The sequence below is a fragment of the Cupressus sempervirens genome, chromosome 9 (genome assembly GCF_028749045.1).
Source record: "Cupressus sempervirens isolate cs-2001-9-10 chromosome 9, ASM2874904v1, whole genome shotgun sequence".
NCBI lineage: Eukaryota > Viridiplantae > Streptophyta > Pinopsida > Cupressales > Cupressaceae > Cupressus > Cupressus sempervirens.
The window spans coordinates 209,338,049-209,352,610 of record NC_143126.1 but is presented as its reverse complement, the minus strand read 5'-3'; the positions used below and the strand labels follow the sequence as shown (position 1 = coordinate 209,352,610).

Sequence of the window (14,562 nt, the reverse complement as noted above, 5' to 3'; positions counted from 1 at the left end):
ATTGCATGTGGATACTTAAGGGTCTTTCGTTGGGAGGTTAAGCCAAATGGCAATGCTTCTACTCTCCTCTAATAACCAAGGCTTGTACAGCTCAAAGTCAATATCTCTTGCAATCATTATTAAATCAGGTACTTTAAATTTTTTATTTCCAGTTAAGAGTTCTAGTTAGATGAAATGATTATTTCTAAGAGTATAGATTAAAGCAGTTAGATTAGTTATTCATTTACTTGCCATGTCAAATAAAGAAAAATAGATAACTGCATAGTTAGTTATAACTGCCTTTCATGCCACATTGAAATGAATGTTACGGAAGTATTTTTCAGATGTTTATTTTTTATTAAATAATAGCATGTTACATTTAGTTAGTTATAACTCTCTTTCATATTACATTGAAATGCATGATATTTGAAGTATTTCCAGATGATCAATAATTATGAAATTTTAGCATGTTACAGCACGAAGGGTCTCAGCCTAAAGGCAATGTTGTTGAGCACATGGTGCAAAAGAGTTTGCCTTTTACACCATCATGGCTAAAATACCTAAAGACCATGTGAAATCACCTGCTTCGTATACAGATTCTGGTTCTTCTCCGCATCTCACTCGCATGCATGATGAGTTAAAAAAATTTCTCCCTTTACTGATTTAGTCATATTTGGAGGAGGTGAAAAGTATATTATTATTGGCAAGGGCAAAATTCAAATACAGTGTGGTGGAAGAAATCTCATTTTCCTCAACGTATACTAAGTTTGTGGCATGGAATTGAACCTCCTCTCAATGGGTCAAATCATGTCGCATTGTTGTCAACTATAACGTTGACGGCCAACTTGTTTCACATATTAACTTTATATCATTCTTGAGAAGAAGAGTCAAAATTGGAATTCTACCAACATAATTGAATTGATAAATATGTTCGAATCTTCAAAACACAAATTTTCCCAAAATAAGTTGACTTCAAAGAAAGTGCTGACTTAAGAATAGTTTCACTTAGCATGTAAACTATCAACATTAATTTGATATGATTCAATCCTTTCGATGATAAGTGATCAATCAATAAAGAATTTTAAAACTAGACCTACAAAATACAACTCACATTCAGAAGAGCCCTTTAGGCTTTAAAACAAGTGAATGTTGCAGCTACAAAAAAACTAAGTTGGTCATTTCACCAGAAAATCTATTACTTGTTGGTCAGGAAGTTAAAGTGATTATTCGATCTTCACCAATGAAATCAGGTCGATTTGAAAATTTACAACTTAAGCCTTTTAAGAAACAACAACTAGAATCATATTGATTAAGATTTAGTATTGCAATGCATCTATTTGATGGCTAAGGCCATCCCTTCAAGTTGCATGATATAAATGCCTGCTACCTTGAGAATTTAGCATAGATTTCAATTATCTATAGCATTTCAAAATGTTTTGCCATTGGGGGATTGACTACATATGAATATGTATAAACAGCCGTAAAACTGCAATTGGCCCTCAATCTACAATTAGAAACTTGTAGGATTTGTCGAGGTTTTTCAAATTTGTTAGATTTGACTTTTCTGAAGCATGACCAATGAACCACCTTCTAATAAAAAATGCTGCTCTTTCATTCTCAAAGGAATTCCTTTCTAATGAAGAGTAGAATACCTGCCTGGCTAAGACAGCTAAAGTCTTGGACTTAAGCAGTGAACAAAAAGTACTGAAGATTGAAAATGAATGGCAATCAATGCTTATAAATCAATGATATGAATGATCCATTTCACAAGAGTAATTTGAGGGAAAACATGCTATAATGAACAAGTCCAATGCATAATGAGCAGATAAAGTCTACATGATCACTCATGGATGGCAGTCTGGGCAGATTAACAATGACAAATGAACCACAGAAATGAATTTGGGAACAAAAGGCAAAGTAATTCACCTACATAGACATCAAATTATAATTATAATAACATAATTTAATTTGCCAACTAGATTATGTAGAATCCATGAGGCAAAACATAAAATGAATGATACAACTCATAAGAATTGGAGGCCAAACCCCCTTAGGCCACCATACTAGAGATTTGTACAAGTTTCCGTGAAGAAGATGAAGAAAAACTGAAATCAATAGCATAGTTGAATCGGTTCAGCTTCTTTCATTTGATCTCTTAGGTGTTATTCCTCACTCTTGGAATCATGTGTAAAGCTGATGTTCCGGTATCACGACAACCAACATTAGAGCCTATAACATGTTGACAAATAGGAAGACATGAATTAGTGATTCTTATCAAAAAAAACTCTTCCTAAAACCTAGATGATCACATCTTATTGCAAAATAGACAAAACCTGTGGAGATTTCTTCTCAACCTTTGCTCTAGTGAGCCACGTCCTTTAGCAGGTGATACAGCCATTCTTAAGAGCTTCTTAAATGGTAATTGATTCATTCCCTGCATACCCAATCATCATATCCACACTCTAATGCATCTCTGCCAGCACACTACCAGTAGGATTCATGTAATAACCCTAGCTGGTTATAACTAACACAATCAGCAAATTCCTTTCACAATTCAATGATTTGACATTTTATCAAACAGTTGGCAATCATCCTTCAATAGTTCACGATTAATTAAATAACTAATATTGAAATTATAGGGCACTGAAATATTGACCTTCCAATTATCATTTAGAAATTCACAATTGAATTCTATACAAAATAAATTTAGTTATTTCATATACAGCTGCTGCAACAATATTGAAGCAATTACAAATTAATAAACCTGTTAACTTCCAGCATTTTGTCTAATTGCAGCAATACCACAGTCCTTGCTTTGCCTGTTATGGCTGAACACTAAGAGCAGCAATAGACCACCAAAAATCAAAGTGGCATTTGCAGTAAATAGACACCAGTCTTCCACTTATACCCCACACCTTAGCAATGGAAATGGAGTGATCACAACCTTCAACAATAGAGTTCTCCTTAGCCACAGGAAAATACAGTGGGAGAGATGGCCAATTGTATACCTCAGCACAATTGCCAATGCAACTTAGAACAAAATCTCAGATTTTGATCTACAATACTTCAGCTGTAGATCCAATGGAACAACTTAGAATTCAGACCCTTAGCAAGGGCACAAAAATCAGAACTCAGAAAAAGCCACAAAGGCAACAAAAGCAAATAACTATCCAAGTATGCTTTTCTCAACAAATAGGCTTGTATTTATAACTTCCAAATTCCCTTTGGTTACCAAAATGTAACTTCACTCAAGAAGCTTCACCACACAACATTAATTAGAAGCTTCCCCTAGATTCTTTCACTTGACCTGGCTTAACTAATTAATAAATGGCTCTTTCCAATGACAACTCATCCCTCAACTTAAGTGAAATTATAAAATTAAATTATAACTTTATAATAAGCCATTTAATAATATATTGGCCACTAAAAATATAATAACTCCCAAAATACTCATCATTTAAATATGTCGTTTGAAATAGGAGTCATACCTATTATTTCTCCATGTGACCAAATGCACTTTCCAAAAATAGAAAGGGTCCATCTCAATCAACACCCAACTTACCACAAATAGTAAGTACACAAAACTAAGCCCAAACGAAGTCCAATCTAAGCCAAGTGAAGACCAACCTGTAGCTTACTGAATTGTGGAGAAGACAAGACCCTCCCAAGCCAAGCCATTGCCTCAAAAGACCCCCTATCCACAATAATTAGCCTACGAGGATCACAATAATAGGCTAATCCCTGAAACTCTGATGGTGGTGAAAATGGGGACATTGCAATTCAACTCCAATGGGTGGAGTTATTACATTATAACTAGAACATGCATCAATATGGATTTAGAAACTCAACATTAAAAGATGTATACAAATCATAACAAGATTGAAGGCCATGCTCAAAAAAATAATCTCGCACCTACTTGGTAAGGTATATGATCTATTGAAGAATTACTATGAGTATTTATGAGCCTCCTTTTTATAGATGTAGCCAAAATTTATCACCAGCCTGTATTAAGGTGATCACAGGTTCTCATGATGACACATTCCACACTTAACATTAGTTTTTTTCAGGATATCATGAACATAACGAACATTCTAATGTGCCCAATCGAAAAAATGGGTCCATCAACATCCTATGTGCTCATGCATTTTAGTTGTTATCATCACTAGTTCTACAACAATAGTTTCTTAAGGCTGAAAACTTGAGAAAACCTAAAAAGGAGTTGTGGACCTATGGAGCTATGAAGTATTGCCATAGCTTTGTTAAATGAAAGGCATAACTTGCATTTTGTTATGGCACAATATTGGATATTTTGATTCAACAATTTAAAGATTACTTATTTCTCAACAATTTGACTATGCCAAGAAGATTTGCGTCGTAATGCTAAAAAAAATCCACTTTAATATCCAATTATCAGCAAACACTCAACACACATCCTGACAAAGATTACTAGCCTATTCAAGCCTAGGACACCTTTGTTAGCAATCTCCCACAACCTCCCGACAGCATTTCCTGTGTAGCCTATGCACTATTCACATGTAGCTCCGATGCTCACACCACAGACCTCTTGCACATGGCTTTCCTTAGAGCTCATTTTCGCTGTCAAACTCTCAATCCTTCGCTGGTTTTCTTATCATTTTTTTGTCAATGCTCTCTCAATAGTTTCTTTCTTCCCTCTCAATGATGGATTTGGTCGAGGATCCCCTTCCTCCTCTCAGCCATCTCTTACACATCTGCAAACTTATCGAAGGAAGTCCAATGTTGCCTTCACTGAGCTACTCAATTGGGTTGGATCGTTGGAGGTTAAACACATCTCACTCAAAAAGTCTCTACAATGCTCTTATCAGATATTGTAGCTGAGAATAATGACCTCTAAAAGATTGTTAACACAAACTTAAAACAAGTTAAAGCTAAGGATTTCAACAACCTAGCTATGAAAGCAAAGAAAAATGCACTCGACAACAAACAAGAATCACTCCAATGTGAAATAAACAACTTAAAACTTCGGCATTTGTTTGCGGTGACAACATCGCCCTCTTGTTGCCATTGAAGAATTGGTTCAGTCTAAGCCTGTCAAGGAAAAAACTAGGAGATCAAGTGAGCTCAACATTAAAGTGTGTGGTCTTCCCTCAACCCTCTTTCATCTGGTCATTCTTTCCTCAGGGATCAACTCCTCATTGAAGATTCCATACTTGATAGGGCATGGATCAAATATGACTCAACATTCTACCTACATTTCCACTCAACAATCGATCAGGTTCAAGCTCTCAAAGAAAGAAGGAAGTTGTTTCCTTTACCTCTGAAAATCTTTCTAGATGAAGACCTTACCAACGCACAAAAGCAATCCAAAGAACTTCTAGCTATTGCAAGATGTAATGGAAAATGTACAATTATCAAGAATTTGAAGGCTATGATTAGAGATTCTTTCCCCCTCGATGAGAATTTGAATCTGCAAGCAATGTTGCTAAATAAAAGTCTCAAACCTAATAGGTTATCGGGGAATGAAAAGATACAACTTTGTAGATCAATGGTTGGAGTAGTGATGTAACTCTAGTCTTAGTCATTCTTACCACATGATGCTATGGACTCTTTTGATTTCCTCTTAAAGGAACTCAGGAAAGATCGACACCTCTTCTTGGTATTATAGTTTTCCACTAGCTCTTTGCTTATAGGTGTGAGGCTAGAACTTCTACTGGAACCTACAGCTCTAGGGGTCATCTACCTTGTCAATTACCATTTTCACAAACTGACTTTTGGTTGTCTTCTCTCATGATTCTTTTAGGTTCTTAAGGGTTCACATTTGTTGTGTTGTTCCCTACCTAAGGAACATCTTTATTGGAGTTTCCAAATTCCCAGTGGCCTCTTTTGTGTCTATTGTCCATAATGGTCCTGACAGTGACCCCTACTTTGACTTATACGATAGCATCCCTCAATTTTCTATTGTCAAGCACATTATTATTCTTGGTAATTTTATTGCATAGACTCTAATTGTTCAAACCCCCCTTCACAATCAATCCACAAAAACTATATGCATTATGGGCATGGATCTAGCCACCTTGGGGCTTCATAGATCCTTAGATGATGCTTCAAAACCTTTCACAATGTATGGCGAACGCCTCATCCAGCTCTGTGTGGCATCTAATTTGGTGACTTTGAATGTCTTTTACTTATCAAGTTCCCATTTCTTCACCTATGTACCTCATTGGGGTGTTGTACATATGATTGACTATGATCTCTCCAGCTAATAGCTCATTGCTTCCATTTGCCACTTCTCCCATCACCCCCATTCTCGTCAATGAACATGTTCTCCATTATCTTTCTATCCAGTTTATCTCCCCTCGCTTCATCCCCCAACCCATCTCATCAACCCTTCTTCCCCGTACCTCATTCTATTTTGACAATTGTGACCATGACCTTTTTACCCTCCACCTTTGATAGCTTCTCTCTAGTGAAATGAAGCCAAATATGACCTCCTTCCACCTTTATTTGGGAGGTCATCCTTTTGTCCTTTCCTTATACTACTACCCCCATTCTAAGATGTCCTCAATTTAGCACTTTGGTGTCAATGTTTCTAGCAACGCTAAAATATTATCATGATCCCGCAAGCCAACGGATTGTGGATGGGACCCATTCAAGAGCTTATGGAGACATGTCAAGGCTTTGTGAGCCAATATGCCTAGGTTTTTGTAGTCTCCTAGAGTTTAGAAAGAATCCCTATTTTCTAGGGATGGAAACATTTAGATTGTAATAACTTGCTTACATAATTCTGATATTGTAAAGTATAATACTTTTTGAAGTTGAAATCAGTTAGTATTTGTAATTTTGATTGGTGTTGGCTTGGTGGTCGCTCAAATTATTGAGTGAGTACTCATATTTGAAAGAGTTGGTGCTCTTAAAGAAGGGGTTTGGTGACTCTTGATTTATTTGTGAGGCTAGATCAAAACAATAGCTCCTAGTGGTCTTTCTCACCATTCTTTCCCAATCCTAGGCTTCCATATAAAATCTTGTGCATCAATCTCTTTTATGGTTGCATCTCTTTTTGGTTTCAAGTTTCTTACTTTCTGATTTCAATTTGCAGTTTAACAAGCCTTATTAAAAGTTAAATTTGATTAAGGATTAAAAGTTTATTACTTCTCCATCTCTCGTCTCCCCTTGGCCAACCCCTTTGTCCTCAACCTCTCCCTTTGTGCCAAATTGTTCAACACTTGTTCGCCAAACTATATGCTACCGGTTTGCACACCATTCTCTCTAGAGAGCTTAATAGACGACATCTCTGTGCGATAGGCGAGGTCGGGTTCAAAGAAAATTTTTGAATATGGATCACATTTTGACTCTTCGCACTATCATTGAGGAATCTCGTCACCACTCAATGAAAGTCTATTGTTTCTTTGTGGACTTCTGCAAACCGTTCAACTCTATCCCTCGTGCAGCTTTGTTCCGGCGACTTAGAGACATTGGGATCTTGGGGGTTCTTTTGACTACTATTATGAGGCTTTACGAGCATGTGGTTGGTCAATTCCAGACTCGAGAGGGCTTCTTTGATACCATCCAGAGTATCATTGGATTGAAGAAGGGTTGCCTTCACTCCCCCATTTTATTTGGCATCTACATTGATGAGCTCGAGTCTTTCCTCTCGGATGCCTCGCTCCTTACTAATGGCTGCTATTTGCACCAGGTTCTAATTTGCATCCTTCTTTTTAAGGACGATGTGGTTCTCCTGGCTTCCTCTCTTGAGGGCCTTCAGCATCTCTTGGATGGTTTGGCCTCCTTTAGTGACTCAAGACAACTCATAGTTAACCTGGAGAAGACTAAGTCATCGTCTTTAATTGCTTGAAGACCTCCCATCTACACTTTTTCTTCCAGGCCAAGGAAATCAAGATCCCATCTACTTACACCTACATAAGCATTAGATTGTCAAGTCCATGGTTCAATATGAAATTAGCCATGCAACCTCGGGTTAACAAGGTTCTGGGTTCCCTTGCCTTGCTTGAGAGACTGTGCTTCCGCCATCACTTCTAGGACACCACGTCCAAGATGCCTCTTATCGATTCCATGATTAGACAACTATTCTATAGGGCTCTATGGTTTGGGGACCTCCTCTCTTTGACAATAACTAGGCTTCTATTCAGTGGGTTCAAACTTCTCCTTCGATGAATCATCAAATGTCACCAGACTATACCTACTAGTATCATTTTGGTTGAGTTTAAGGCCCACCCCTTTAGACTCGAGGCCATCTTTGATTTGACTTGGTTTCTTCACTGGCTTTGGGGGTTTTTTGACTTGGCAGAGGGTCCTCACATATATTCTTAGTTAGCTTATTGCTCCTCTGAAGAGATCAAGACGAGTGACCCTCCTGGCAAGGCTCGTTGTTGGTATTCTCACGCTTTTGCTCCCTCAGCGTTTGTGGGCATTGATATCCATCATCCACCTCACTTCAAATACTCTTTGGATGTTCCTACTCATCTCCTCCCTATCCAGTCAAAGTCGAACATGAGTATCAAGATGGGCATCTATAGGAAAGATATCCACACGACCTAGATTGACCCATCGAAGGGCTCTATCCCGGGATGGCCTTCTATGTTGAGCACTACATTGACATCTAGGATGGAATCATTGTGCATCCCTCTTATGTTGAGCAGTGTTGGCCTCATGCCCTGCGTATTACTTTACACTCCTTCAGAGTGGGTTCCCATTATCATCACATCTAGACCGACCACTAGATTGGCAAAGATACCCAAATTTGTCAACTTTGGGACCTGGGTGTGGCCGAGACAAAGTTACACTTTCTATTCCACTACCCCATATAAAATGAGATTTGCAAGAGGTTTCACTATTTGTTTAGAGATTTTCGATCCTTAGCTTCCTTCTTCAGATACATAAATCAACGATGCTCAGCGCTCTACCTCCAAGAGGTCACTCATCTTTGTGATCATACCTCATAGCTTCAGCCTACCTTGAGACCAGGACTTGTTCAACTCATTAGGTCTTTCTACAAACCGGTCACCTCCATTAGAGGTACCAAGCATTTGTTGGACCATTCTAATTTATCTTAGTTCATACCAGGTTGGTGAGACCTCATGGAGATAACACACCGCAACGACAACACCCCACTCCTCATGAGTCTCAGCAAGGGTTTGCACCCCCTCCTTCCCTGATGGCTATCCTTCTGCTATGGGGTATTTTGCCACTAATGGAGACCCCTAGTTGGTCATCCTCATAGTGGTGTGTTCTTGGTTCTCTCTTTCATTATATTTCTTGGTTGTTTGTTCTTTTCTTGGACACCATTTGGTGTTCAAGCTATTGGCGGTCTTTTTGTTGTAACTTTCAATCCCTCAGACCCTTATGGTGGTCTATTGTTGAATACTAATAATTTATCTTATAACTTATACCATAGAGGCATCAATGACTTCAAATACCATCATGCAAGCATTATCCATCATAATGCCAAGCCTTGTGACAAGACCATTGAAGAGATAAAACTAGAGATGAGTGCACATATTGCATTCATGGATCAATATGAAGTCCATGCTCATCAAGAATGTCCTCCTAGAAAATATGTTTGCTTTAGGAAAACAAATAGTTCTCCTGGTTGACATACAACTTTGTTGATTGCATGGTTTAAAGAACCTATTGAACAAAATTCAAGTGCTTTGTCGATGTTCTGCCAAAAACTAAGCATGCCATCCATGTAGACAACACATGAAGTTGTCAAAAGGCCTTAAATATCATTCATCATTTTTATGAATGTCATTGGTGCAAAAGTCAGGAAAATGGCATAACCACTCAAATAATACTCTCTTCTCTTTCAATGCAGTTTACAAGTATCCAAGGGATCAATAGGTAGCTATTGATCACCTGACTTCACAAGTCAATTGGCACATCAAGTCGATTGCAAAGATCTTCAATTCTAAGGATTAAATATCTTCTTTCACCATTATTCTCTACAAATTCCAGTAATAAAAGCACACTCCATGAACCATCTTTCCTTAGCACTTGCTCAATTAATTTCCACAGGGCTAACTAACTCTAATTGAAACCTTTAAAGTATCATTGTATACTTCTAGCAATTTGTCCATCTTCTGCTGTGTTATTTGACCCTCCATTTGTAGCCTTGCAACCCAAGATAGTTGTCTAATTAAGAGCTTCTTACAAATTGTTGATAGCATTATCATCTCTCCCAAGTTTGTAACTCTCTAGCATCATGGGTTGTATAGCTTTAAATTCCACTTGGAAACTAAGAGTATGTTTCTGCCAACTGCAAATTGGAACCTACCAACATATGGAAGTTGGCTATGTCACAAAGGTTGTATCTGGCTTTTTTGTATCACTTGGCCTTTCCTCTGTAGCCTCACAACCCCAAGATAGCTTTCTAACAAAGGCTTTTTGCAAATAGTTAATAGAACCATCGTCTGTCCCAACTTCCTAACCATGGCTTTAAGATTCCACTTGGCAACTAAGAGTATGTTTCGTTCAACTGCAAGTTGGGACTATAAATCAGCTGGCAATGTCATAAACAAAAGGTTGTCTTGAATAGCTCAGCATACCAAGCATAAACAAATAGCACTTGTATCATATAGTTGATTCACAACCACCTAAGGCTTGACCATCTAAGGCTTGACCATCTACAATACAGTCCTCTAATATGCACAGATATTCCTGTGTTACATTCATTCATCGGTGGTAATTCCATATACCGAATGTGCAACACAATGTTCATTCAATGTCATATCAATTTATAATGTACACAATGTAGTAAGGACAATCAAAGACTTTGCAAGCTAACCACATTATGATATAGACAATTGCCTACAAATGCAAAGTACAAAATATCAAATAAACTTTCGCTGGAAAATACAATTTTATTAAAGTTATATCTAAAAGATAAAATAATTTGAAGGCAACAATTATGAGTTAAGATGTACCCGTTGGCTCTTTTGTGGACCGTATTCAGCTGGATTAAAAACATCGTAATGGCAGTCATACTTCTGACCAATTTCATATCGTAAAACATTAAATGCCTGCCAATGAAACAACACATGCATTATCATTAGAATTCATAAATAATATATTCCTAATCAAACCACCAAAAAAGAATTAGAGTTTTGATCAATTTGTTGATACATTCAACAAGGAAAGGATTTAGTTACATCACATGAGTCTCTTATCCTTTTGATGTGCAAACACACTAAGGCTTAAAGTACACTTAAAATTGTTGTGGTCCCAATGTAGTGCACAAATCAATGTTGATGTGGGTAAAACAAAAGAGAATAAAGAAGAACATGTTCCTTGATTCAAGAAGCAACACAGGAGCTTGGAAATGCAGATAAAATGCACCAGTGAACAAGTTTTTAGAAAAAAATTATTGGTCAAACACTATTGCTTTATATAGGCAGTCTCATGTATTTAACATGTGTTTAAATAAGCAATTTGTTAATTAGAGTACATTCCACCAACTTAACACCACACCTGAAGTATTTAATTTATTCTTACGTATTGTCTATCCAGATTGCAATACCTGACAATATACAAAGGACAGTTTTGTAGTATCGCCTTTCAATTCAGCTTATGTGAGCCAAATCCTTATTTCCCCGACGCAGATAGGAAAATATTTTGATAATGGGTCCTTTAGACATTGAAAATATGAAGTAGAGATAAATAATAATAAAAGACTTGGTAGGGCATAGGATTCTAGGGGTGGGTCATTGTAATCCCCATTACATTTAGCAGCTTTCTCATTAAAGATTTATGTTAACGGACATCTTGTGACTGCATCTTGCGACTATGTGATCAAACAAGGGGCTACTGCATACATGCAACTTTCTATTGAATATAAACTCAATAATTGATGTGATATTCTTGGTAATCACTCAGAGATTTCAAAACTGTTCTTGGAATCAATTATTTTCCCTTAAAATAGGTGGAATTGGAATACTAAACTGACTTGAACTTCAAATAATAAACAGAAGGATAAGGGTTTACAGAAATCTGATCTACTTCTAACACCTAAGGACAATGCTAACAATGGATAACGCTTTGATAAACAAGATTCTTGTGGAGCTACTACTACATAACCAGAGACACAATGCCATAGAAGAACTGCAATCTCCTTAGGTATTTAAATATTTTCTTATTGCATATAATCCATCCTCCAAATACCCAATATTTTTGCAATCCAAATGAACATCCACAACTGAACTATGCTCAAAATGAGGTTCAGACTAACCTACACTGCAATTCGCAATTGACAAACTACATATGCTATGAACCAAGAAATTCATCACATATTACAAATTAATAGTTCGATATTAAACAATGGAGACAAAGTCTCCTTAAATAGAAAAGTACAACACGATATTTACATGATATTTCTACACGAAACAATCATTAATTGAGTACAAAAACAAAAACTAGCTAAAACTCACTAAAGATAACCATTAGAAACATTACATTATTATTATAATACCCTTCCTTGATGGTCATCATACTGAATTACCAACTATTTTAAAGCATAAAAGATCTCCCCCTTCTATTCAAAAGACTCTGTGGCATGAGCTTTCTATTGAGACCCTCCTTGATTCCTCAAAACTTATAGATTTCACCAAAATAACCAAAATCATTTCAACTTGGTGTTGGGAAACAAATGTATCACTCTTTGCAGCCAAAACCACTGATATGTAACTGAAACCACCATTTTGAGGAAATATTGATAAATACTTGTGCAAACCAGAACCATAGAAATTTTACGTTATTTTTCTGATTGTGTATGGTTGATCTGCAATATATTTTAGTCTACAATGTATTGTGTGTATGTTTCATTTCATTACTGAGAGAGGAAGATGTATTGCTCCTTTATACCAATCAGAGGTGTCTCTTCACCAAGGGATGTCACTCCTCCAAATTAGCCCCAAATATATATATATATATATATATATATATATATATATATATATATATATCACAATAATTATTAAGATAATATCTTATACTTTCTATAACGGTCAACTACTTGTCTGTAGTCCGTCTTTCAGTCTAGATAGGAATGTTTCCTATCCTGTCTCTTTTGTCTTCAATCCAGATAGGAATGTTTCCTATCCTATCTTCAGTTTTGTTCTAATTTCGTCTTCAGTCTACATTGTTTCTTTTAGAAACAACATCCTTGTAATTCTTTATAAGGAACACATTTGTTCCTCTGTTAATCAATCAATCATCCGTTAATCTGCCAATTCTTGAATCTTGTAACATGGTATCAGAGCCATTATAAGGAATTTTTCGAAAAATTTATAATTTCTTTCCAAATTATCTGCTAAATTTTTTAAAATTATTTCTAAGGATTTCTCTATAGCCCCTCCAGGATTTCTACTTCTTTGAGAAATTTATCTGTGCACATCTAAGTTTCGGCTAGCATTTATGAATCTGCAAATCGCATCCATGCAAAACGAAAGTCATTTATATCCTTGGTCATTTTTATCTACTCACGACTGGTAAAAATCATGCCCTACAAATCACGTTTGATATTATTTTGCTTGCGGCTTGGAGTTTTTGTTTGGTCTATAAGTCGTGTCCGCAATAGCTAGGGGCAACTTTTTCTTGCAAATCACGACATTCAATCTGGTATTCAACGAGCATTTTTGCTCTGCAACTCACGATCCGGTGTTCATTTTTCATGGCATTTTGAGAGCCCTAAATGTCGCATTTTTCCTACCAAAAACATTGCGCCCTTCACCCAGTCTTGACGTCTCTGTAGTTGCAAGACCTCTGGTTCAACTCTGAAACCAAAATCGGCCATTTTCTCTACTTATTCGACCTCCCTGGCCCCTGACTGTTATTCTGTTCGAAACCCTAGTTTTTTGACCTCAAAAAAAAAAAATTGTTTTCAAATTCTTGGTGGGTTTTCCGAGTCCTCATCTGGGTCTTCGTTAGAATTTTCTAGGTACCTCATTTTTCGTGCCTCAATTTTTGAGCCGACAAATTTACATTGTGACTGCAGATTCCTTCTAGGTTTTCTGTCTACTCTTCTGGACACTTGTCATTTTTTTCGAGGTCAGCTCAACATTGCCTCGAACTTCGTGCAAATGGCATCTTTGACTAATCTAATGTTGGAGGGCAGTCTACGATTCAATGGCCACAATTATAATCACTGGAAGCAGCGCATGTTAACCATCTTTGAATATCGTCGTTTGGATGAGCTTGTTCTAGGCACGAAGACTCGTCTGACCTCCAACCGAGCAAAATAGGACAAGTTTGATGATCGCAATCGAGAGGTTGTTATGCTTCTTAAGCTCTCTGTTATCGATGATCAGCTACCGCAGATTCCTTCCAGCAAGTCAGTTGCAGAAATCTGGAAATATCTGAAGGAGCTACATCAGACATCTAACAAAAGTCGGGCATTCTTTCTGAAGAATCAGTTGTTCTCCATTATGATGGATGAACGTATGTCCTTGCAAGAGCATCTGACAAAGATTAAGGACATCCGCGATCAGCTCGAAGCTATTGGTCGGAAAATGGAGGAAAAGGATATGGTAGTCATCACTCTGAAAAGTTTACCATCATCCTATGGGCACTTCATAGAAACACTCAACATTACGT

At 37.0% G+C, this 14,562-nt stretch overlaps 1 protein-coding gene across 1 annotated transcript in view; it reads right to left on the bottom strand.

Moving 5' to 3' along the window:
- LOC149538231 (2-oxoglutarate (2OG) and Fe(II)-dependent oxygenase superfamily protein) overlaps positions 1–14,562 on the bottom strand; it is a 112,801-nt gene that overhangs the window by 44,098 nt on the left and 54,141 nt on the right. Inside the window, exon 5 of the mRNA XM_089799608.1 lies at positions 10,899–10,994. Coding sequence (XP_089655734.1) covers positions 10,899–10,994 — 96 coding nt within the window. The remainder of the gene's footprint in view (positions 1–10,898; positions 10,995–14,562) is intronic.